The following is a 27,031-nucleotide window of genomic DNA, read 5'->3' on the forward strand; positions in this document are numbered from 1 at the left end:
TAAAGAGATGCTGTGAGAATGAGTGCGACGGTGACTCTCAAGCGCTTACGCTAGGTGATAATGGGAGATATTTCAGTGATGAAAATAGAGATGGGACACATCCAGAATGAACAGGGAAGGAAAACCTTGCCCCAGCAGCATAGGGATGGGGGATGCAAAGCTGATCACAGCTGCACCACGGAGGCAGGTCCCAGCTGAAGACAACGGTCTGAACCTCTCCATAAATAGGACCTGGGGGGTCTCTGGGATGGACAGACTCCCCCTGCCTCCGATGTAAACGTACAGGTTAATTGGGAAAAGGGAGACTGGAAAGTGCCTGCACTGAGGGTGCAGGTGGGTGTGCAGCCAGAGGACAGCTTCCCAGAATTGCTGACCCACTGTAGAGATGAATGCTTAGGGACTACTCCAGTGCTAATCGTAGCCTCCATGGAAGGATATAACCAGCTCATCCCTTGGGTGAGCTGCTCCTGTACTGCTTAAGGCTTTCCAGGCTAACAGCGAGTCCCTGGAGGCAGCTCATGGCAAGGGGCTTTTGTGCTCTGCAAAGCATCTGCAAAGGCAGCGTGAAGGAAGGTGTGTTGGGTCGCCGTCCCAGGAGACTTAGAAATCTGCACGCTTCCTCTCGAGATTCGGAAATCTGCCATTAGCTGAGCTTTTAATAGGTTTATTTTGTTAACTCTTCATATTTTTCTGCTGAGTTTATTATGCTCTGATGGCTGACAAGCCATGTGCTGGCTGGAAGAAAACCAGGATGTGCCTGGGAGTCTCTTACACCGGACCTAAATCCTGCCCATCAGCATCCCTGATGAGTCCAGAATGTGGCCTCTGGGTTCAGACCAGGGATAATTCAGCACATCCTCCAGCCAAGTGCATCCTCAATATCCCATCATTTTAGCAATGATGTTAATTCGGTGAAGCCAATGTCTCCGGGACAGTTTGGATTACTCTTGGGTGGAGGCCTTTGCCCAAATCAAACAGCTGGTTTTGTGCCTCCGTTTTTGCACCGGTTTCTGGGCTCTGATGGACCCTGAATCCCTTCCTGAATGTAGTTTGACACAAAATTGTGAATTTCCTTGCTTTCACATGAAATCAAGACTGGGTTTGTGCAAAAGCCTGGGTAATCTGAAGAGATGTTGAAAGATTCTGTTGCACTAATGTAACATTGAGAAAAGTTTGATTTTATACTCAGCTTGCCAGTAACCCATGAAGAATGATGGGCTGGGGTGAATTCCTGTGCACAGACCTGAATTTTACGGTTCAGGGTTTAACCTCTACCTACTGTACTTTCCTCTGTAGCCTCACGAGCTAACTGACGTGTCCTGGACTCACACAGGAACCCAAAGAGCCAAACCGTGTGACAACCACATAACATGTGGCTATGGACACACACATATAACAATCCAGTTAGCTATCAGACACCGATCCTATTTAGTCAAAATATTTCCTGTTTCAAGCATTTATTTTCTCAAAATGACAACCTGACAACAGTCTGGGTATGAGTCAAAGGAAAGATTACTTTCCATTTTCTGGTTGACTCTTACGCATCATCTCGCAGGCTCTGGTCTGGTCTCAAGCTACAGGACAGCTTGCACAGAGAATTGAGCACACTTGATCAGCAGGGTTGGCACTTTTGATATCAAACTCCTCTTGACCAGGATTACAAAGCATTGCCAATAAGCTAAATAAACTCCTACTGCTAAGCGATGCCCCAGTTGACCAAAGCTCTTGACTTTTGCCATTGATTTGAGACCAGGAAGGTGACAGCCCTGATCTCAGTGGTCTCCAGCACTGTCCCCCTCCCACCACGCAGATCCCCAGCGGTGCCATTACCTTGTTTCTGGTTGATGTCAGCGGGCAAGTGGGGCGAGTGGGAGCCGTGGCTGAAATGGTCGTTGCTGTAAGGGATGAGCGGGGTGAGCGGGTGGACTCCGTGGGACGGCTGCACGACGGGAACTTTGTTGGACTGCAAGACACAAGGAGGGCGAGGGCTCAGAAGGTGTCGGGCTCCGTGAGCAACGAGGGCCGGTGCCCTTTGCAGTCCCGTCATTGCAAGATAAGCTGGGAGTTACTAAAAGTCCCCAGTGCCTCTCAAGGGCAAGGCAGAAAATGCCCTTGCCTACTTAAACACTACAGCAATCTGCAAGAAAAATCCAAAAACCAAGCAGCAACAACAGCTGGAGACAATTGCATGGGTAGGTGGAAAACAGCCCAAATCAACATGAAGTTTTCAAAATTCAGAAGAACTTTTTTCATTCATTTCCAGTATCTTTTATTCCAGGATGAATGCTACAAGCATGTTACCCAATGCATTGCTCTTGTTTTCTGCCTTGTGCTACCACAGGGTCTAAATCTGGACTTTCACATCCTGCACATTCACTCTGAAAGCCACGCTTGGGCTTTCCTAACCGGGGCTCTCAAGCAGGGAGAGCCATGCTGAGGGCAATGCCTTTGAAAACATGACATGGTCACCAGCGAGCCCTCGGGCTGAAATCCCCCTCGGTCCCAGCGCCAGTGCTCGGAGAAGGACCAGAGGGAGCTGAGGCAGCACTGGGGATGCAACAAACACAGGAAAATTTAAAAAAGAAAAATCCAATCTCCTCTTGCAGCTACTCCTGGTTATGCACGGCGAGGCCATCGGAGCCCAACATCTTTGTAAAAGGCGCTTTTTTGTGAACGCAACTGGGAGTACTTCTGCGTGTTGGAGCAGAGAGAGGGGAACCTGTTCAAAAGAGCTGTAAGGAAAACACACACACACACGCACACGCACACGCTGCCGTCTACCGCCAGCCTCCTCGCCTCGAGCGTCTCAAGCTGCTCCCTACATGCCCGGTTTCGCCCATGGTTGCCTTTAAACCCAAAATGACTTCGCCTTGGTGGTGGAATGTTAGGATTTGTCCCAGATAAATCCAGAAAGAGAAAAAGGACTGACAGCACCCCAAAATGGGGAGAAAATGAGAACAGACCAGGTAAGACAGCTCTCCAGGGGCTAGGAGCCAGGTATTGCTAGCCAGACCTCTTGTGTCCCACCAGGACATCTACAGATGATTTGCTCCGTGACTTCTGACAAGTCATTTGTGATCTCTGGACTTGATTCACTGGTGCCTTTCACTTTGGTAATGATTTTGCTCAGGCAGAGCGAGCACGGAACGCCAGTCAGCTTTGGTGGAGGTGGTGCAGCCGGAGCCGATGGCTCTGGAGGAGCTGTCCTGGACCTCTCCCTGCCACTCCGAGCTGCTTGCACAGCAGCCCGAGAGCCCTGGGCAAGTCCTGTGCTTTGCATCGGTGCTCCGAGGAGGAAACCCATGGAGCGGAAAGGAAAACAGACCGATGGAGATGCCGCTTTACATCTGCCTTTCCCACAAAGGTTTGCTCATGCAAATAAAACCCAAGAGGCATGCAGGTTTGCATTTAAGAATGAATGAAAACCCTAATTCCCGATGCTTACCAGGTGTAGATTTACTGCGTACAGTGGGATACTGGGAATGTAACCCCCCTCCCCAGCACAAACTGGTGCGGTACAGGTGTTCCTGTCCTGCAGCAGGGCCATGGGCTATGTGGTTTTCCCATTGAGAGCAGGGCTGGCTCCTGCTTAGTTAAACACATGTTTGGAGCTCTGAGCTTTTACTGTTCTTGCCCATGAAATGAGATAAGAATAGGTTTTCAGTGATATTTCTAAAATTAGCTATGGTTTAGTTTATTTAAGAGGCAGAAAGCCTATATTAGGGATAGGCAGTTCTACGCGTACATTTTAACATGACACTGGAGCAGAACGAACTCGATGCTGAGCTGTTTTAAAAACCTCAACTCAAGCACTTCTGCTGTTCAAAGTGGGGCAGATCTCTCCTTCCCATTTGCACTGTGCTTGATCCAAAGCACAGCACCATCCACCAGCCAGCCTCGCTGCCTGACGACTGTTAACAGCTTTTGAAGCAATGACGGAAGACACAGACCACTACAAAGGCAGTTGAACAGTCCTGATGCTGATCCACAGGATACCTCAACAGTGAAAAGCACAGAGCACGTGTGGTTACAGCAAAGGCAGAGTCTGTCCTTCTTCCCCATCAAAGCAGAACATGGTAGCTTGGTGGTACAATAGGTTGCAGCTCAGTTACTCAGATTTTCCATCAGTTCAGATGGGAAACAAGATGTTGCACCAGTAAGAGGAGCTGGCCTTCCCCGTGTCCATTCTACCTTTGCACTTCCTTCGCTCAAAAACTTTTCTCCTACTCTTTAAAGTCATAAAAAGCTGGTGGGGAAGGGTGCCCAGAAAGGAGGTAAGACAAAAATTTCTCCAAGAGGCTATTCAGCCCCCTCCCGCTTCCTCCATTAGGGAGTTTTTGGTACAGGAACCTGTCTCCCAGATTGAACCAACCAAAGGAAGAAGGAAACATCGCAAAAAGATCTGGAGAAACAGAGAAGACCCCCTCAGTGTTGATCCCCAGTTTAAACACGGCAGCTGCTAATGGTCGCGGCCCATGGCCGTGTCTGCAGCTCCTGGTCTTCACCAGATGTGCTGTGGCTGCCGCACGCGTCTTCGCTGCGAAATCATACCTCGTTTATAGAAACTTACATGCCAGAGAAATGGTATCAATTCCTCTTTTTTACAAGGTCTAGATTTAGTTCCTGCAAATCAGCTGCAGAGCATGAACTTTGAGGAGGCTTCTCAAAGCCAGAACTTATCAGCTGACAGTGTCTTACGCCATAAAATTAACCTGAAGTAAATGTTTTCTGCCGAGCGGACTGATTTAACACGAGGGCAGTTGGTTTGGTCTGCTCTCAGCAGGTCCCCTGGGAGGATGCGAGGTGGTGCTGGTCGGGACATCATGGGGATGTGCTGCGGTTTGGTGAAGGATCTTATCGCGTCTCCTCCCGAAAGCCGTGTTTCAATACAGCTCAGAGCAGCGGTGACGGAGCTGCTGCCTACCCACCCACCCAAAATAACACAGCTCATGCCCAGCATCATGACCTCAACCCCGAGTCACCCCAAGTCACCTCCCATCCTTCGGCAGCCGCGGGGGGACACGAAAGGGCTCTGAGGACAGCTTTGCCTCACCTCTGCCAGCACAGCCCTTTGAGGGCAGGTCGGGGAATGAGCTGTGCAGCCACGACCTCGCTACAGAAATGAAGAGGCGCGTTTACAGCAACACCAGAATGGTATTTCCAGAGGGGACGGAGCAGCAGAATGGGTTTTGCAAGCCCGGAGGGCCTTTTCCCCTCTCAAATTTGCTAAATCGCAACTCTCCTGAGTGCCCACCTCCCCGGCCAGCGGTGCCCACCCCGGTGCCCGTGTGCCCCGTGCCAGCAGCCGGTGCCGCTCGGCGCTGGGGCGAGCACCGACGCTGCAGTGCATCACCCTACCAGCACTAATCGGCCCCCACCAACCTTGCTGAAAATAATTAAAAAGCCTGACTGTGAGGGAAGAAGCTCCCGCTTTGAAGCCAAAAAGTGACTTTAATAACTAGAGGTAATTGGATGAGCAAAGAGAAAACACGGTCACATTAATTATTAAGAAAGACTAATTGTTGGCAAGGCAAAATTAGAAGACCTCACCGTTCACGCACGGGTGTCTGATTGCGATAGAAGCTCGAGGCTATCTAGAAAACTCTCCTTTCGCTGAGCACACACAGACCCAGCAGGTCTTTCACACGAGGATCACCCTCGCGATCAGAGCTGCAGTGTTATTTGGCTCCGAAGTGCCTGGCCAGGAGCAGCATCCTTCGCCTTTGCTCCCATCCCACAGTACACGTGCCCAGCAAGGGCTGCAGCGTGCTCCGGCCACGGGCAGCCGCGGGATTATACAAGCTGCCGGGAAGGTGCTGGTTGATCAGAACTATAAATTAGGGTTTTTTAAACAAAATGTGGGTTTTTCATTAGAAAATGGTGACAGATTGTAATCAAACATTTTCTGGAAAGCACCTCGTATTAGCAAGTATTTTGACTCATTTTTTAAAGACTGATCTATTTAGTCGTGACATGCTAAAAATGAGTAGTTTTAATTTGCTGGCTTGACAAAGGATTTTTCTTTTAAACTTTAAAGCTAATCTTAGCAAAATGTAGCACGGAAGGTCAAAAGTCAAACTTTGAGTGAAATGATCAAACCAAAAAATTTCCATGGCTGGCAAAACTCTTTGGGTTTTTAGCTCTGTGAAAACATTAGAAAAAATTGTAAAGAATTTTTTCTGCTTGGATCAGTTTAGGAAAAGAAACAAATAAAAAAAAGAAGTGAATGTTTTGCAACCTGTGAAAACTATTCTTTCCTGCAATTGAAAGCAGCTATTAAAAGCAGCAGTGGTCACACCAAGCTGCCTGGGTGGCTGGTGGGGATCCCAGCATCCCACCCATGCTGGGCTCCACTGCTGCTTCTATGGATGGGAATTTTTTTCATTAATTTTCTGGTAGAAGGCAATTCATAACTAAAATAACATAGCTTAATTCTACTGCCCCTTCCAACACTTGGTGCCCAATTTAGTGAAAAATGTTTTGTTAAGTTTCATGATGGCTGCACCAAGCACCCAGGATCAGTCCTCGCACAGGGCGGTCGGAGCTGTGTACCCGACCTGCACCATGGCGAGTTGTTTAATACATTAAAGGAGAAGAGTAAACCTGCCTGCCACAATTCAGGTTACGCCAACCGAATACAGGAGCTCATCTTACAAGGCTGATCTTGATCTGCCCTGTTGCACACAGGCACAAAGCAGCCTTCCCAGGAATAACTCCTTTTCAGTTTTGATGACTATATATCAAGAGTTTTTATGTTTTCCCCAGATTTTGAACAAAAACAACCTAAGTGAAAAGCTGGCTTTTTCATACATTGGTTTTTAAGGCAAGGTCACATAGATGACGCTGTTCTGTAGGAAAGAAATTTATATTTTACAGATTTCCCATATGTTTGAAATAATAGAACGAATTTAAGAATTTGCTCGCACTTTATAAAAGTCAGCCCGAAGCCCCCAGGAGATGTACCGCGCCATCAGCCAGTTCTGAACGTGCAGTATCACCTTCCTGCAAAAACAGGACATCATTCACAGCATCACCCGGCTCCCCACTCTGAGTGGGAAAAACTCCACTCAAGTTTCTTCCACAGGATTTCTGGACATCTTAATCCTGCTATGCCACTTCTGCATGTTTTTTTTTTTTACAAGATGTTTTAACATCTACTCTGAAATGAAAGACTCTGCGTTTGCAGATGAGCCAGCTGGGGCTTCATCGCGGGAAAGCAGCTGTAGCATTTGGGCTCCAGCTGAGAACAACTTCTGCAGAGTCAGCATGAGAGAAGTGGGGGGCTCCCAGCCGATGGGGACCCCAAACACATAGGGGATCTCACAGGCATAGGGGACCCCACAGGCGTAGGGAACTTTATGCACATAAAGGACCTGAAACACACGGGAAGCTGCGGGCATTGTGGGTCCCATAAACGCAGGGGATCCCACGCGCATAGGGGATGCCCTCTGCGTAGGGGATCCCACGCACATATGGGGTGCCCCCCACACAGGGTATCCCATGCACAAAAGGGACCCCGTGCACACGGGGACCCTGCAGGCCAGGGAAAACGGACAGACTGTCAGGACCGTGCACAGCACCGGTGTGCCTGGGGTCCAGCACCTTTGGGGATGTGCCTGCAAGGGGAGATGCGCTCCCTGTGAAGGATAACAAGGTGCTGCCTGCCCCTTGCACAAACCTCAGCTTCCAGCCACCGAACACGCACCCCGCTGATCACAGCCAAAATCCCTCTGAGCAGCCTAAAAGCAAGCAAAGCAGGGACGAGCCTGCTGGAAAGCCCTGCACCGTGGGAGCCACCATCCATCCCTGCAGCCCCTCTCCATGGATGCAGAGGAGTTTACAGGGAGAAGAAAACCCCAAAACCCCTTTTTGATGCCTGGAGCCAGGTGCCCCCCATCACCCCGGGGCCGTGCTGGCCCTGGCAGCAGGCTCCTGGGCATGGGGAGGCTGGAAGCATCCTGGAGGGTGCAGGATGCGTCCCCCCGTGGCACGGCTGCACGAAGCGCCCTGGCGCACAAGCCGGCAGCCGGGGAGAGCGCTGTGGTTTCCAGCCTCGCCGGGGAACCGAGCCGCGGTGAGGCGAAATTAGTCACATCACTTTCAAATTTTCCCACATCGCCGGCCCCAAAAATAGTGAAACGAAAAAGTCGTGGGCTAGCCTGGCAGCGGCCGGCGTGGGGCGAGGGGCCTGGCCGAGGGACGGCAGCTCGGGCTGGCGGTTGTGCCGTGCCGGTGGCCGTCACCGTCGAGGCAGAGGGGGGGTTCGGCAGCCTGAGAGCCCCATGCCGCCGGCCGTGCCGTGCGTCTGGCTGCTGGGAGCAGCCCCCGGGGTCGGTACCGGCGCAGAGCAGGCAGACGGATGGGGCGAGCTCCGAGCACGTCTGGGTGCTCCTCTGCCCCGCTCCGGGGTTTTGAAAGCCCTGGGTGAAGGCACACGTGCTGCAGACTGCAGTCCGGCCCCAAGTTGCCCCAAATGCGTTCGCTTCGACGTCACTTCTCAGAGAGGGCGAGATGAGTCGATACACCAGCTATGAAAAACAAAACCTACAAAGTTTTGCTGTTGCTGATTCAATGAGGAATTAATTCCTTTTCACTGCAAAATTAGTCATCGTGCTACAAAAAGAAAGGTATAAGGTCAGGCTGCACTGAGCATGCACCGCTCCTGGGGAAGGTACCCGTTACCGGCGGGACTGTGCCTTTTGCTCTTTATCCAACAATCAATCCGAATTAGTAAATTATTAGGGATGTTATTGGGTACGTCCCGCAGCATCGGATATGCTTCTCGGAGGGCTTGCACAGCAACGCTGTCATTCGGGGCACTCGGGGACCCGGAGCCCGTGACTCAAACCCAGCTCTGCACAGTTTCAGGGGACCTCCGAGTTCTGATAAAATCTCCCAGCTCCGGGCCCCAGACCATGTCAGCAGACACCTTCACCCCTCGTTTCCCTGTGGTGTTGCACCAGGAGACGCTGCGATAAAAGATCACCCCAAATACCCACTGCAGACCGTTTTCGGCGCTGACTGCAAGCGCCGGGGCTGGAGCCCTCGGCAGCCCGCGGGCGAAGGCAGCGTCGACTCATTTCTCGTCTCGGCATGCTTTTTTTCTCTTTTCTCACTTTTGCTGCAGTCGCGTTGCCCCAGCCCGCTGCCGCAGCAGAAAGGAAACAGGGAAAGTTAAAGCCACCCACGCTCAGGCACTGCCCTCGCCCAGCCATGCACCCCTCCAGCAAAGACAAATTTTAGCAGCAGCAGCAGCAGCATCTCCCCGGCCCCTGCCCAGGCCTGGGCCACCCAGCACGGCTGCAGCACAGAGGGCTGGAGCTGGCCCTTACCCTCAGCACCACCAAAGGTTCCTCCAGGGACCAGAAGACCACGTCTCCCATGACCAGAAGAGCCCCGCTGCCCTGTGCACCCCATCTCTGGCTGGCACAGAAGTGCTTACAGGCAGCAGTCAAACAAAAGGGAAAGTAATAATATGCAGCTATTAGTTCTTGCATTAATTCTGCATATGAATTGCAGCAAGGAGCTGGTCGGTTGAAGATGTACATCGCCCATACAGGCAAATACTGCCCTTGCTCAGGTTTTTATCCAAATACTGTCCTTGCTCAGGTTTTTATCCAAATATTGTCTTTGCTCAGGTTTTTAGCCGTGCACTCTACGTTTTGTGGTTGATGAAGCATTTATTCCCTCAACTCTTCCCTTTCCCTCTGATTTCTTTCAGCTTCTTTAAAACCCAGCTCTGCTTCGAAAACACTAATAAGGCACCGGCGCAGCCCTGCTGTTTTTTGCACATCGAAGGGGATGCGCTCGCCTTAGCGGCAAAGCTCGGCTCCTGTGATGCTGACTCTCCCCTGTGACTCGGATGTGCATCACAGCGGGCTTAGGGGACTTGGCTTGGGTACCAGGGGACAAGTTCCCTGGCATTTAACACCTTCCGTGCCCCAGCACTCAGAGAGGTGGCCAAGCTCCAGACACGATGGGGAAAAATACAGGGAAAGAACTTCAAAACCTTTTAAAAGTTCTCAGTGACCTTCTGTGCTGCTGCTGGTTTCTGTTTTTAAGCAATGATGGTTATTATTTTTAAGTTAAACTCTGCAGGGGAAATAGCTGAGCTTTTCACCGTTTACGGGCACAGGAAGAGCCGTTTCACTTCTCAAGTATTTATCTTCTAAGAGAAAGATGTAGGTGGTTCTTCATTAAAAAAAAAAAAAAGGCATGGAAAAATAAAGAACAAAAGTCCCTCCCAGAGGCTGCTCTCTTATGGTGACAGGGGGCAAGCGCGGAGGCAAGTACACCCCATACCAGAGAGGAGAAATCCCCTGAAAAAGGAACTTTTGGCATCACCACCCCATGTTTACAATCACATTCAGCAGAAGAGCCACCTCACTCCAGAAGCCTCCTCAACTGTGCAGAAAGTCCCCTTGCTCAGCACTTGCCTTGCTCGGGAAATGCTGCTGCCATCATGCTAAAAGCAGCTTCACAGTGCTGCATCTGCTCAGGAGGGGACAGAAACACCCCCCGGTCCCCATGTGCCGGCTGCCACAAAGGGCAACAGCGACATTTGGCTTCGTGGAAACAAATGCTGGGGCAATATAACCCAGGGGCTGTACTCCAACACCAAACCCCAGCTATTTTCTCCCAAGTGCCAGGGCAATATAACGGCGGGGCTACATCACACCCCCAGCTAGCTCCCCTGTTCTGCAACATCCATCCCTGGTTATTGCCTCTCTCGTGTTCTGGGCTATGGAGAAAAAATCCCCAAGATCTCTGTCCCCTTCATGCTACGTGGTTCTGCGAATTTGAATCAAAAGCTGCAAACCCTGGAGTTACCGGTAACTCTTGAGGCTTCAAATGAGAAGTCACTTAGTTGACCCGCGGAGGCTGATAATATCTGACCTCCTTTATTTTGCTCCGCTTCTCAAAGGCGAGCGGTCGGTCTGATACCCAGAATTAATCAGGAAAATGTCCAAGAGGGCAAGGGAAGAAAGCAAAATAAAAGCATGACACACAGCCGAAGCATGCCCTTCGGTAAGGCTCAAGACACCGTTTCTAAAAGGACCAAAGACATCACCCTCTGTGTACCCCGCTCGCAGGCAGCACAGGACCGGCCCAATCTCTGGGTGCAAAGCTTGGTGAAACGCAGAGGGTTTTCCCTGTGATAGCTGCGTCATGGTCTCAGACACCAGCGGCTTGGGGGATTTTCACCTGTTTTGAGAAACCATTTGCAAAGCCTAGCCCTAGCTGGGTCCTGGATCTGAACTGAGGTGGCTTTGACGCCGGGTTGTCACATCCCTCCCTGCCCGGGACGTGCTGCAGCAGCAGCAGATGGAGAATCCCGTGAGATTTCTGGGTGCATCTGCCAGTGAATCAGCCCAACAACAACCCTCCAGGTGTCAGTGCCGCACAGTTTTCTGGAGGCAAATGTTTGCTTACACGTCCCCTGGGCAGCAGGAGAGGGCTCCTGGCTGCTCAGCTGGGCTTCTTCATTCCATTTAAAACAAAAACAAAACCAGCCCATGTACTTCAAAGAGCGCAGAGGAGTTAACAAAACACACAACACAAAAAAACTCTGATGTGATTTAAGGCGTTTCGGTTCTCCGAACATCAGAGGGGGCGAAACCTGCCCCTTCGCAACGCAGTGGTGCCGGGGCGCACGGCCACCGTGGGTGATGCCGTCCTGCTGGTGTCACCGCTGTCACCCCAGGACCTGGACAGGAGACCCGTCGCATGAGTTTTGTCCCTGTCTTTAGGCTTGGGATGGGACGGCTGCCAGACCCTCCTGGCAGGCAGCATATTTCCTGTTTTATTCTATTCTATTCTATTCTATTCTATTCTATTCTATTCTATTCTATTCTATGCTGTGCTATGCTGTGCTATTCTACTCTACTCTACTCTTTTCAACCTGCTAGTCTCAAAGCTCATCTTCAGGGGGGATCTCACCATGCGAGAACGTCACTGATTGAAAAAAAAAGACAGCAAATCAAAAGTGTCTCACCTCGTCTGAAAGTAAATCCCCGACTTGGTGACTGCGCTGTGAAAAAATAATAGTAGTAACAGTAATAATAATAACAATAATAATGATATCATAATGCTGCTGACTTGTTCAGAGAAAGCTTTCTCCCGTCGCGTACGACCGCTGAGGCCACGCACCCGCACAGCATCAGACGACACCAAGAGAAGATCTTTTAACATGTCGGAGGCGGCCATGCCCAAGCACATGCCACTGGCTAATTAACAGATAAGACGAAACAACCGGGGATGATAATTTGTAATAGTTATCGTCATTCTTGGGTACGCATTTCCCTGCTAGGGTGAAATCCTTTGATATTTATACGGATGTCAAGCGCATTTCCAACAGGGATGGCCACGAATGAATGAACCGCGGCTGCTCCGAGTCTTCTCCAGGGTCTCTCCCAGACCTTCCCACAGCATCGCTGCCGGGCAGGAGCGCTGCCGGGACAGTATGGGGATGGCCAGCTGTGGCTCGGGATGTCACTCCCACCCTAGGATTAATTTTGCCAACCAGCTGTGAAGCCCAAGGGGCGAGGGCTGCGGCGAGGGGCATCCCTCCCCACCGGGATCCCCAAAACCCATCGGTGACCCCCGGGCAGGAGAGGGGAGAGGCTGCCCGCTGCCCAGCCCGGAGCTGCCCCCGCGTTATCCTAATCTGCGCTCACACTTTATTTCCCAGTTTCCATGATAAACAGCTCTCTGGAGGATGCGGAGGGAAGATAATCCCCTCTGGAGCCGAAGGGATGCTTTATTGACACCCTGCAGCTGTAAGGCGATAGCAGCTTTCCTTGTTGCTCACTTTCAAGGGTGACATGTTTACAAAGAATGCTACAGCCGCTAATCCTGGATGATACCCTGTGTCTGCCTGGGAGAAATCCTAATTTTCTTGATAGGAGGAATTAGTTCCTTTAATGCTTAATACCCCTTTTTTCCTCTGAAAGCAAGCAAGTGTTATTGTGCAGAGCGGAATAAACATTTTAATTAAAATGTGGAATTTATCTTCCAGTCGAATTCGTACGAACCCCCAATGATACGTCAAACTCCGCTTTCCCATTTTTGAATCTTTCTCTGATCTCTTAATGCGAATGGCTGAATTAAAACCTGGGCTTGGTGGATTTGCATATAATTAGAGAGCAAGGGAAATTAATAGGGAATTGAATGGTTTTCTCCTCTGCCCATCTGATGTTTTTACCAGATTAAAAAGAGTTGATTTTTTTTAATGACTGTAGAAATGTATTAAATATTATTTAACCTTTTTTTTGTTGGGGGGAGGGAAGCAGACAGACTAAAGAAACAAACTTATACATATGATAATGAACGTCTCCTATCGTGGGAAGCAAATATCATTGTAATTAGGATTAGAAAGGAATCCTAATTAATCTCGTCCTGCCACTTGACTTCTAGAAGTTCCTTAAATGTTACCTCCAATGAGATGTAAAACAAGGAGCAGTTTAAAGGCTTGCCAGCTAATCCCTGCATACGGCAGCGAGGAGCTGCCATGGCCATGGCCATCAGTGGCACGGGGCAAAGTCTCCCCGAGCCTCCCGGCCGAGAGCCGCCGGATTTAGGACTGAGTGGGTTGATCCCAGCACGTGAGCTGGATTCAGACTGAAGGGGAACGCTCAGCTCTGCCGCCTAAATTTCCTAATTCACCACGACAAACTAGGTAATGAGATAGCAAACCAAGAGAGAAGGGATGCACCAAGTACCACAGCAATCCCTGACTCCATACAGGCATCTTTTCAGATCTTTTACCATGGGTCTTTTTCAGTATTGTCTAAATAGTCTATTTAGCAATACTTACTGGGCTCATTTTTAGAATAGGACTCAAGGTAAGGGATGGGAATAAATGAGGTAACTCTAGCGCTGTGCCATCCCCACCCCATGCCTCGATTTCATCTTCTACACTCGTGATGATAAAGATTACCTACTGTGCTGGTATTAAGTCATCCATATTTTAACTTGGCTCTTGTCATGTGTCATCAGATCCTGTTTTTCAGGTATTGAGATTCATAGATATAATTGCATAAGATTTTACTACAGGAGTGGATGGTCATGAGATTATTTTCATCTTTGGGTCTCAGCATGGAAAGCAGTTTTGAGAGAGCTGGTTTCTAAAGTTCAGACCCTGTCTGAAAGTCTCATTTTCTAAATACAGCTAAATACAGTGCAAGGAGGTGCCTTGGACTAGTAATGAAACACAGCAAACTTTATGCTTTATGCTAAGTAATAAATAATAAATGAATCCTGCTATAGCTAGGTTGCCTTCTCAGCATATTTCTTCCAAGAGCTCCAGTAAGTTTTTGGCTACGGCTTTATGAGAGTGACTGTGAATAACAGCCTGGGAATAACATGGTTAGTACAGACATGAAAAATTTTCACTTCGAAACCAGAGACCACACAAAATGTGCCTGGTCTTAGATTTCATTCTAACCCAGGCTGATCAAAAGTTCACAAGGCAGGACTGATCAAAGGCTTCATGTCAAAAAAATGAGAAAGTCACAATTTCATATGGTTTTGATGAGAAATATAATCGATGAAACTTTGCTCTTTCAACCTGGTTTTGCTCTGAGTTTGGGGTTCATCTGAATACAAGAAGCAATGGGCGCAAACCCGCAAGGGCTGAAATCTTAGTACTGTTTTAATGATCTAGTTCTTACTATGGGAGCTCGCCACCTGTTCCAGGACTGCATGGGGTCAGGAATTTTAAGTGACATTATTTATTTTTGTGAGAAAAACCAAGCCATGGAAACCACAACTCTTTGTAGGGTGCATCTTCACCCAAGTTTTGTTGGGAGAAGGTTAGGTCCAGGACAGAGTTTTAAGCCACCTCCTGGTCGATGCACTCGGCTTCCCGGGAGGCAGAGGACCCAGATACAAGCCATGCTCATCCTGAATCTTTCTTTTTATTTTCATGCTCCGATCAGATTGCAACAGCAATCTCCTACTGGACCGTGCTGCTGTTCATGAACCATGCTGGCTGGTTTGTGCAAAGAGGGTCCCGACCACGGGTGGCCCGACCCCGACTGGGGAGAGCAGCCCGAGCGCAGTGGCTGCAGGCGCGTGTCTGTTCCCATCACCACAAATTTGAGATATCACCATTTGATGCAGGTGGTGAAGGGGAAAAATGTTAAAATACCAACTTTCCTGGCTGAGGTCAGACTTGTTTTCCAAAACAGCTCGCCCTGGGAGCTCACCCTGCCCCGCGGTCAACCACGACACGGGACTCCATGAAAAAGGTTTTCCAGAAATGTTAAACAAAGCAGAACTGAGCAAACAGAAGGGTGTGTATTCAGCCGGTCCCACGCTAGGCAGGGATCAGGGCTGCCGAAGCGCAAGCGGGCAGCGGCGTCCCAGCGCATCCCCGCACGTCGCTGGTGCGCAGGTCTCCGCAAGGTCTGCCTCTGCCCACGCTGGACCTGCCGCACCGTGAGACCCCAGCGATTCCACCGCCCGGGATGCGGGTGCCACCAGAAGTGTCCCCACGGCAGGTGACTGTTCTCCTTTAGGCAGCTCATTTTGGGGGATTTGCTGGGAAGTGGAGGGTGGTTTCTTAGCTCCTCCTGGGGGGCCACCTTGGGAGAGCGTGGGGGGCTTCAGCCGTCTTTGACGTGAGAAAAACCTTGGGGTTTCCATGGAGGCGTTTGCTGAACTCGCTGATTTGGGTCCTATTCTGTGCCTGCTGTTGCCATGAAATACAAACTGATTCACTACAACTGCCCCAGCTTTTACACCCATTTAGATGAAAAGAAGAAGAAAAAGAATTCAGTAAGGAAGAACAGATGATAATCCAGGGTACCATCAGTGTATCAAGCTTCTGGCACAGATTTTTTCCTAACCAGATAATTAACTAATTTAACCCACTACCAGGGATCAGCTATTAACTGTAGGTCATTTTGTAACACAGACTCTTTTTTTTAACTTATTTGCAATGCCCTCTGATCTGTTACAATAATTGACAGCTCTATTTGCTGAATGATGAAACTGAGGTTACACAGAACATCAATTACACTAAGAAAAAAAATATATCTACCACACCTGTATGCATACAACCTCCACGTGCCTACAGAGCAATTTTTTAGCTTAGGTATTATTTAGGGCCTGAGCTGGAAGTCCGTGTGTCCCACATCTGCCTTCTGAAAGTCCAGGAATGAAAAACTTCTCTTGCTATCAGGACAATGATCCACACGTAAAAAAATCCCTGCTTCAGAACATTACTACACAATCAAATCCTATACTAGTATTTCATCTTTTAAAGTAAAAGTGCTCTTCATAACCAGCGGATTGTACATTTGCTGAAAAATCCAGTTAAAACACTATTTCCATTGGGTTAGGATTTACATTTTTCCCTGCAAAGTTTGCAATTAAAAATTAAACCCATCTATCTTATGTCCATCATCTAAGCTCCTTAGAATGCAAAAGGTAAAAACCATATAGATTATAAAGGATTATGCTTTTTTACACCTCTCTCGGTTTTATCTGAGGTGCTACATGGAGAAAGCAATTTCTTCTTAAAACACATGCTTAATATAATATCTTCCCTTCAATTTTTTGGCTGGCGCTCTCCGCTATTGCAAGACATAAAGCAGCCTAGGACTTTCTAAAGAAATAAATCCCCAAATGCAGCCAAGACGCAGTCGATGGGATTTAGAAGGAAACTCTATCTCAGAACTGGCGAGTCCCTACGTCCCCCGTTGAAGTGTTTGGGGGTGACCCTCCCAAGGGCAGAATAACGTGCCCGTATGCTCAGGTTGCTGCTGCCCAGCCTGCACCCGCATCTCCTGCACCGGCCCCTGCAAGGACATGCCACACCACATCTCCAAACCGCTTTTAGCAGAAGTCTAACAACTATTAGATACAGAATAAGATTTTTAGGTGTACAGGCTCCTTCCCTAATTCAATCCATGCCAAAGTCAATGAAAGTTTTTCCACTGATTTATCTCACCTAAGGCCAAAGACATGCCGTTATCTCCAGTGCTGGCAGGCGCTCATTCAGGTTTTGAGAGACTGTGAAAGTGGGAAACGCTATACCTCACCAGCCTGGGAGATTTCAGGTGTTTTATCCACTGCATTTTGTTTTTGTAGATGTGCACAAACAACACCAGGTGCTTTCAGCTCGTCAGGCGCGCCGACTCTGCAACACCGCGCGCGGTAGGAGCATCGCGTGTAGAGAAGAAAATCACTCTCAAACTGTGAGTTTAACAACAGCAGGAAATTTTAGTCTGTTGAGCTCTGCAGCGTTTAGCACCTCTGCTTCGACTCGGATTTACTCATTTCAGAAACCCGCTTCATTTCCCGGCCACGCTCCTCGGTACGAGGAGGCACCTGCCCGCGCTGGCTCTGCAGCTGCAGGTGCTCCCTGCAACGTTCCCGGCTCCGGCTCCGCAGCAGAACCGCCCCGATCCCGGTTCCCAGCCCCACCACATGAAAGGCGCTGGGTTTCGGAGGGGCTGTGCGCTGAGCAAAGGTGACAGTGCTACATCACCGGTTATCTCCGGGTTCCTGCGAGAGCCTCGCTAGTCACCCCAAGCTTCCCACAAGACAAATACTTGTTTGCTGTGTTACGGGGAGACCGGTGACACGGCCCGTAAAATGTTGCCTTTAGTCGATCTCTCTTATCTTCACATCTATCTGTCGTGGCGCGACTGTTTCATATTCGTACGGGGCTATATTCAGACCAAGAGTTTAACAGCAATTGCATTTCTTAACTGTAAAGTGGTTTTTTAAGGGCAGAGACCTGTTATCTCCTGCATCTGAACAAGATCGAGCTCAGCAGACTCACTTCTGGTTGTGATCTTCACCACGCAAACAGTAAATATCGCTTATAACAGGAGATTTTATATAAAATATTTCTATACATTTTATGCAGTAGTGTAATAATAACTACCAGTTACCAACCAAGCTCTTACATTCAGCTTGGTGGCGTTTGTCTGTCCGCCAACCCCAGAGAGAGAAGAGGAGTGGAGAAATTACTGAGGAACAGAGGCTAATGAGCATTTTTCCTTATTTTGTCTTTATGACAGCAAATTTCGCCACTGATTTCAAGAGGAGCATCACCTGGCACTCTATAGCCATTAGAATAAGAATTTATGAGGATTAGAAATGGGTTAGAAAGAACATAAATACATGCAGATACACACACGTCAAGGCAAACACATGCACAAACACACACGTCAAGGCTCTCCTGCGCACGCTGTCCTCCATCCCAGCAGGAGCTGCAGCACGTTTCCAGGGCGCAGGCAGCGGTTTTGTGCAGAGGTCTTACACCCTGCGGTCCACGCGCCGCAAAAGACACGACGCCGGCACGGAGACGCTCAGCCGAACTGTTTGGTGGGCTCGTTTCCACTGGTCTGCAGTCTCGCAGTCCGACTGCGTGCCGGGGACCGCGCTTTCCCTGCTAACAGAAAACATGCAGCCGGTGCAACCGCGATCCGCTCCCCTTAGCCATCCCAGAGCTGCTGCACACAGTTTATCTGTAGGGTGCCTGCACCAAGGAAGCATGAAATTATTCTGAACCGGTGAGAAAATGGCAATAAATCACCTGGCGCTTACGGACAAGGCATGGTGACCCCCCGGCAGCACGACTCCAGTACAACGCTAACCCCGACCCCGTACCAGGGGGTGACACAAAGACAAGGTCTCGATGTCCCGTTTCCAGCAGCACGCCCACCCAGCAGCACGGCACGGGAAAGGATGGCACATTGTCACCCAGGCAGTTTTTGGGTGGAGGGGCTGGGCACAGCCCGCAGATTTGGCCAGGCTCCGGGGATGGTGCAGCTACAGGGGGATTTGGCCTCGATGAGACCAAACGGCTGCTGAGGCTTCACCGACATCGACGCAGCTGTAACACAGGGATGTCCAGAAACAACCAGGTCCTGGAGACCCAAGGAGAAAACAAAGGAGGGAAGGCAAGTACCGGCACCGAGTCGCTCCTCTTATCAACACCCCGGCTCCCGGCGCAGCCCGTGGCTCGGTGTGCTGCCGGTCCCGAGACCCCCGCTCGCCTCGGAGGGGCCAGCGTGGCAGGGAACACCGGAGCATCGGGCACAGAGCGCGATCCGGGAACATCCCACGAGCTCCCGGTGGGGAGGAAGGAAAAGGTGCCCTGCATCCCCAAACAGGCTGCTGGGCACCAGCACGCTCACCCCATCAGTCCCCGAGCACTACGCCCAAAGTTACTGAGAAGCGGAGGGGGAGCACCCCGCCAGCCCTCGTTAATCCTCCGGCTTGTTAGGTTATGAGGACCTAACTATCCCCATAAAACCCAATCCATTTGCGTGTTCCTTTTTAAGAAAAGTGTTAATATTTTAAATTACTATAATTTGTGCTTGGGACTAATAAATCATAATTATTCAGCAGAAAACAAATTGTAGCACGGAATTTAATTCCTCATATCTACTCTATCTACTATAAACTAGCTACCAGTGATCTAAGAACGAGCTACCTGGCAATCAGAGATTATGATTTATTTTTTTATTTTCATTTTCCATTGGGTATTATCTGAATACCTGCAGTGCCTCTGTTCTCACCCAACGCGCCCTAAGCTGCGCTGGCTGCAATGACATCTGCTGGTGGTTACAAACCTTCTCAGCTGGCCCAGGTATTTTTATTTACCATAGTAAAAGAAGCAGCTATGTGCTCCTGCATTTTTGGTTTTGTTTGTTTGGCTTTTTTTTTTCCCCAGCTCAGTGCAGAGCTGCGGAACAGTATTTATATGAAAAAGAATAATTATGCTACATCAGAACAAGCTCAAGAGGTAAAACTCACTGACCCACCCCAGCAGTCCACGGAGCACAACGCCGCTCTGAAACTTCTCGGTGGTTTCTCTAAAAAGCCCATGTGCCACGCTTAAAAAAGGAAGGGGCGGGTTTCACCGTAATGCAAGAGTCAGTGTAATTATAAGTTACAGGATCATGGCAAAATCCAGAGCAAAGAAAGGCATTTCCAGTGGCAGATCTCCAGCAGTTTCAAGGAAAGATAACCTCAGTTCTGTCCTTGGTTGGCAAAGACGCACGTTGGACACAACGGCAAAGGACCACACGGACTTGAGTTTTGTAGGAGTCCTGAGCCCACAGACTAGAAAGCTTTTTCCTTTTTCTTGCTCCGGGGGTCTGCTAACGTGCATCCCCTATCTCCCAGTGAGGCTGCAGCAACCTCCCCGCCGCTGTGCTGGGTATTGCTTCCCAACGTGCCGGAGCACCCAAGGAGCCGGGAGCTGCTCCCGACGAGGGAAGGCTGTGCCGTGCCGGGCGGACCTGGATGGTGGTACGTGTGCTGCCGGGGCAGCGGGACAGTGACAGCTTCCCTGCGGTGCCATGCTGCGTATCGGGTGCCCAAGCATCTTTAAAAAAAATGTCCTCGTTTGGGTCTCACTAGAAGCTAATTATCTTTATGCTAATGGCTGAGCCTGAATCCTGGTTCCCTCTGCACCAGGATTTCTGCGACCAAACCCGAGATGCGCAGGGAATGCGGAGGAGGAGACACACCACCAAAGCCAATGCATTTCAAAATTTAAAGGCACGCTGCAGATGCCAATACGTAAAGGAATTTGTCATAAGCAATCCTTCAAATAGGCCAGCAGTCACGGAGGGTGGTGTTTGATGGCGTCTTTTTGCTGAGACCGAATTCCTTATGCTTCTGCACCACAGACTTGAATGCTGATTGCAACAGCCCTGCCCTGACCAGGGTAAGAAAGACAGCTGGCACCCAGGCAGGACACGTAAGGAAGTATTTGGGAGTTTTTGCTAGAAGGCACATTACTAGAAGAAAAACACTGTAATATAATTTTAAAAATTTCTACACAAAGTTAGTCCCCAGAGTAGAAAGAAGGGAACATAGCCTGATACCACAGCTACTCTACATAAGGGAAACACTTCTCATCACTTGCTACATGTGATGGGACCTCTCTCTTCCGTGATATTGTGATCAATTAAGAGTAATTTAAATTCTGGAGATAGTCACTAAATGATTTTAATGGGAGGGGGCTGCAGGCAGATTTCTTGCAGGGAGAAACTTCTAAGTCCAGCAGCCATCCCACACCACAACGTGACCCAGCCATGGTCTGTGGACTTCCAGGCGATGCAAGAAGTGAGATGGTGGGTGAGATCAGGGCAGGATGGAGACTGAGGGACACAAAAGGGTTGTTAAATTTTGCATGGCACTGAAGACTACCAGTCTCTGAGCTTGGGAGCTTTGAAGAGCCCGATTTGTAAAATCGAAAGAAATGAAAATAAAATAATTAAATAACTCAGATGGCAGCCAACAGACTGCTCTGCTAGCATTTTCCCACCTCGGGCAGGAGCTCTGATTAATGCTAATTAGCTTATCTTCACATTAGATCCTGATGATTCATCACTTACTACCCCAGGAATTATGACGCACTGGGGAGAGATATATTTGTAGATTCCATGGGTGTATGCCATGTCTGGAACACTTAAATGATTTTGGCATGAAAAGGGACCAACCACAAGCCCAGCTAATCAAACCAGCATTTCTCAACCTACACCTTCCAGTAGTTATAAAAAAGATTCAGAGCAAAGACAAGACTATGGCACTGAAGACAAATTTATCTGCCTCATCAGTGGTGTACAATCTTTGCAGAACAAAGGGCTTTATAGGCAACCTGCCAGGAGCCTGTGGCTGCTCCTCGTTTGCATACAAATTTAAAAAGAATTTTAATAAGTGTTAAATGCACATGATTATTTCTTATTTATAGCTGAAAGTAGGTGTATGCAGCACTTTATAAAACACAGAGAAAAGAAAAAGTACCTTTGGAAGTCTGAATGGAAATCAATGGAAAAACCTGTGACTGCTTCTCTCAACCAACTTCTGGGTGCGCGGCTTTACTCTCCCGTGGCCACGGGCACGGTGGGGACGGGTTTGAGCAGGAGCCTCCTCCTTTCATATGGGAGGCATCGAATCAGAAAGGATGCGCCCACAGATGTGCGTGCCTCCCAGGAGAGGCGTGCAGACGGCCGGCCTCCCCGTGCCGCCGGGTGACTGTCACTCAACGCAGGTTTGGAAACGAGCAGTGTGTCCTCAGGCAGCTTTGAGGGGGTGGTCTGCGACACGGGGCATGCAGTTTGGGGTGGACTTTGGCCTCAAGTTTTTCTGCATTCAGTTGCGAGCAAGCATGCAAGCAGCCTGGAGCTTCTCTCCTTCTGATAGTTTTTGAACTGTTGATTACATAAATCCCAAACCTTCTTTTTATATGTAAAACAGCAGTAGCTGTCATACTCCTTCCAACTGAAATATTCTATTCTATTCTATTCTGTTCTGTTCTGTTCTATTCTATTCTATTCTATTCTATTCCTATTTCTTGAGCATTTGTCACCTAGCTGCAAGGAAGGGAAGGTCATTCCATCGCACTTATTGCACCATCAGGACCTGCCACCTGCCTGCATTTGTTATAAGCAGGATAAGAAAAAAAAAAAAAAAAGCTGAATTTTCCTGTGGGGGTTGAAGTTTCAGCTATCTTTCAAAAGCGACGTGGAGTCATGAAAGAGAAGAGATCAAAGACTTAGTTGCAAACTTTAGAGCTATTATTGGATACAGTACCTTCTCAGTCAAGGCATCTTTACCTCTTCTGGAATTCAGAAGAATCTCCTCAGAAATAGATCCCTGTGCCACTGCTGAGCTGCAGGCCATCAAAGCACCTTATTTACAGGAGGTTAATTAAGGAAACTGTTCTAACAGAGTCATCTCACAGTGACGACATCAGGTACTCTTCCTTGAAGCCTGTTTTTTCCAAGGAAGACTTTTGTCAAGACTGTGCACCTACAGTACCAATTTTTATTTTATCCATGTGACAGCAGACAGGGAAATCTGGGACAGGACGCTCCCCGACCCACTCGCTTGGGAAAGCCGCACCGGTGACCAGAGGCACGCCGCACCGTCAGCACTCTCCCATTTTTTCCTAGCTCATGGCTCCTGTGAAACATGAGCCTAAAGTAAACCCTAAACTTAATTTGGAGAATGATGTTAACCCCAGACTCAACCCCAGTCCCATCTCATGGGACTCTAGGTCTTAGTGTAGTTTCTACCAAAAAAAAGCATTCTAGCAGCTCCACCTGGATCCCGTTTTAAGGCAGGTTGAGTATAGCTTGCATCTTTATGGCTCAGGTGAGAGTTTTGGTTAGGGTTAGTATTTGACAAGGGGAAAGCGATGGCATTGAGGCACTGATGGCATTAGTATTATAATCCAGGCCAGGACGAACAGATGAAGTCAGGTCATGAGAATGTTCAGTGGAGGCGGATGAGCAAAGTAAGGGGAGAGGACACAGAGTGCTTTGAGACCATTTTCTTCTGGGACTGGTGATGGCTGCATGAGTTTGGGAAGGTCCAGAATTACAGTTTTGTCAGAAGAAACTGATGGGCTAGGATAATAAGGGGATTTGGGAGAGACAGCAGCAAAATCGAAAGCTCGTGTTGAGTGAGTCTGTGAGTCCTTTGAAATCTGGGGTCACCAGCAGTCACTGGAGCAGTGAAAGGGCTGAGGTTGAGGTCAGGGTTAGAGTTTGAGTCCAGCAGGTTATATGGTGGACTCTGAATGTGCCGCCACGTCTGGAGCCATTATATTTAGTTTGGGAACTGGGAGACGTTCCTAGGGCTGGGCTGACATTGAGTGTAGGATTAGGGCTTGAACCAGGAGAAACCACTGAGATTGCACTACAGAGGAGGTCACTAAAGCAATCTGAGAAATGCTGAGTGCCCCTGGGCCACACTTCCAACCATGGCCAGCAAGGCACTGATGACCAAGGCTCAAGGGAGTAGGGAAAACAACAACTAAATAGTGCATCATGGTAATTCAGAAGCAGCTACACTGTCCCATGGCTTTTCTCAGCCAAATCTTAATCCTAAAATTTTCCCCTCCTATCCAGTGTCTCCTAGCAGCCCTAACCCCCATGCAGGTCAGCGCTCTGTCCTGGTCCCCAGGCTCACTTCCAGCTGTAGCTTGTGCTCATTTAGTTCACAGGTCTCTACCAGCCCAAAGCTTAACCCTAACACATACCTTATCCTAACTCAAAACCAGATTTCTTTTTTTTTGCTAAACTGTACATTCAAGCCAAATCCTCCCAAAATTGTTGCCATGTGAAAAATGATCATGTCTTGCTTCTCCCAATTGCGGCTGATGTTCTGTATTCAACCCACTGTGGGTCTTTGCGCCAATGAAGAATACAAGGAGTAAATGAGAATGAGAAACTACACATGAAATCTGTTTCCTCCAGGCCAGGTTGACTGACCTGTGAAACCCACACATGTTGTGTTACAGACTGTAAACCTTCCGGACTGCAGAAGGAATCAAAAGTAAAAGCAATTATGAATGTGGAAGGCAATTCTCTCACCCACCCCATTAATGCATAATGATAAATACATCCAAGCATCCTTTGCGTAGAGTCTATACTGGGAGATTCTTTTTTTTCCCACTCCCAAAGTGGAAACTTTCCATTTCAGATGATGCATTGTAGATCTGGTCAACCATACTTCTCCCCCTGACTTTTTGAGTAACAAATAATACCACGACTGAGACTCGCATCCTGCCCTTCCTTTCACAGGCACAAGTCGCTGGAAGACAGGCAGCAGCTGGAATTGTGCTGCTAAGGGACAAGACACGAAAGGACTCCTCACCCTCCTTGTATTTTTGGGCTTTACTCCCCGAATCTTGATTCTCAGTGTGTTTGGAGGCAGAGTAGAGCCAGCCTAGATGAATCCTGTGCACCAGTCACTCTTCCCAGCTCTCTTAGCTCCTGCAGAAGGGCCATACCCTGCCTTTTCCCTGCCACCTCCAAGTTGGGAAGATACTGTCATCCACGTGGGATGCTGAAGTCTATAGGTCTTCTATGCGCAAAAGCAAGGAAGATTTTTATGCCTTATTTCTGGGAAAGCACTTATGAATTAAAGACTTACAAAGGCTTGAACTTCCTTACGAAGATGCATAGAGGCTAAGTGTCTGTTCAGGTTTGTACAGAATACGGCTAAGGTAACCTCCGTGAGTGTCGACTCCTTCCCACCACCGCAGTGAGCTCCTGCCGTGCAAAACCTTCCCTCCACGGCTGGGGGAGGTCGGAGCTCCGCTCACCCACCGCTCCGAGGTGGCCACAGGTCGCTGCTCACTACCAACCTAACCGCTCTGCAAACAAAAACGGTACGAGGAAATCACCCTACAGCAGCGTGTGTGCGTGTGTGTGTTTATCTGTATTTGTCTGTGCGCACGCCGAGGAACTTAATTTTAGTTTCGTATCTGAAATTCTTCACTGCTCGAGCTACACGGGTCTCCTCTGCCTTCAGTCTGTGTGTAGCAAAGTTCAGGTGAAAAACACCATGTCTGTATTTTCCATGGTAAACCACAAGGGGTTTAAATTCACATCACTGTATTTGCAAACAAGCAACTTCTGCATGCACAGAATCCTGTTTCATTTGAAACCCTCACCCCCAAAGTGTCTTACGTTAGAGCGCATTCAGAAAAAAAGAAAGTTAAATTCTCGACCACAAGCAAAAAACCTCACACTGGCCCCACTGTATCCTGTGTACCATTAGCGAAATAGGAGCCTGTGTTTTGATTTCCATGCCATGTTGTCTTTCTGGTCTGGCTAGGGTTGGTCTAGACTGTATTCTGAACAGAAGGAGAAGCTAATCCTTCACCTCCCTCCCCCTGTGCATCTCTGTGATACGGGATGAGCCCAAGCGTTCTCAGGCACAGGAGCAGGAATAATCACCCTCCAGGACCACACATTAATTTGTTCTGCTCTGTTCCTAAATTCAGTCTCTCTGCTTCAGTTATTGCTCTTGTTTTCCACCCAACCCACAGCATGAGATTTTTGCAGGCTGGGTATGTCAGGCTCTAGGGCCCAGATCCTAATTCCCCATCTCTGCTCCTGGCTTCCCATGCTATGGGAGCCTTTTCTTTGCTCTATACATTGGCTGAAGAATGGGAAGCAAAACCAGGGCTCTAAAAACACTTTTTACCACCCAGACACTTCATTATATTGCTCCCTTTTTAGCAGGTGCTTTAAACAGAAACATTCAACTGAGGGAAAAGAAGATTAATCCATTTGTGAATGACCAGATACTCTCATTGGCACTGGCTGCTAGTCTTTTCTTCAGAAAGATGCACCACTGAATCTGGCTTGCCTACATTCTTTGTAGGTAATGTAATCCTCATTTAAAAGAGAGTTTGTGGCTATCCAACGTCACTTGTTACCTCCCTTCCACAAATAGTAGTGGAAGGCAGAAGATGCAGAAATTAGACTTTATCCTTGGCTCGTACTCTACGACATGGTAGAGGCTTAGTTTACCATGACAGAAGCGAACTAAAAAATGGAGACAAATGAGCTGAATTCCTTGTCCCAGCTCCTGTAGTATCAGCACTGCGGCAGCTCCAGGCAGCGATGCCCAGGGTTCGGGGACAGGATGAATTTGGGATACACCCGGCCCTCGCCACGGCTCCAAGAACCTCCCTGCGTGCTCCCTGTGAGTAATGAGCATTATACCCTGCCGACTCATCCATTACTCACGAGTAAATCCATGCGTGGTGGCTTGGAAATGAAACATAAAAAGAGATTTTTATATAAATATCTATCTAAAGGTGTTGCTGAGACTATTAGCTAGGCTGAAAAGGAAAGTACTGTGCAAGGCCACGTTAGCACACATTTGCCGGGAGGGCACGGGAGTTCTTCCCGGCATTTCCAAGGAGTGGCCCACTGCTTGCTTATGGATCATTTCCAGGCATTTCCACTCCTACCTGTGATTACAGCAGCTCAAGCTTCTCCCCTCCCTCTCTCCGGGCATGTTTTTGGGCGACCCATCAGTAGCTTGATTCTCCACAGTTGGTGGTGGCCCCAGCACTGGAGGAAGACCCTTCACCCGTGCTCTCTCCATCAGAGAGCAGAGCTGAGTCCCCCTCCTTTCCAGCTGATTTTACCCATCCTCTTTGCAAGGGAAAATCGAAATCTTTACAAACTTGTTGTTTAAGGGAGCAGGAGAGCACAGACCAATATCCAGCAGCTCTCAGCATGCTCTG

General features: G+C 48.8%; 1 protein-coding gene across 8 annotated transcripts in view; it reads right to left on the reverse strand.

Moving 5' to 3' along the window:
* The window catches only part of TCF7 (transcription factor 7), a 75,416-nt gene that overhangs the window by 22,193 nt on the left and 26,192 nt on the right, over positions 1–27,031 (reverse strand). For all 8 annotated transcript variants that reach the window (XM_041119306.1, XM_041119304.1, XM_041119305.1 and 5 more), the window contains exon 4: positions 1,831–1,963. In XM_041119306.1, the coding sequence (XP_040975240.1) occupies positions 1,831–1,963 (133 nt within the window). The remainder of the gene's footprint in view (positions 1–1,830; positions 1,964–27,031) is intronic.

This window comes from Aquila chrysaetos, chromosome 22 (genome assembly GCF_900496995.4).
Source record: "Aquila chrysaetos chrysaetos chromosome 22, bAquChr1.4, whole genome shotgun sequence".
NCBI classification, from domain to species: domain Eukaryota; kingdom Metazoa; phylum Chordata; class Aves; order Accipitriformes; family Accipitridae; genus Aquila; species Aquila chrysaetos.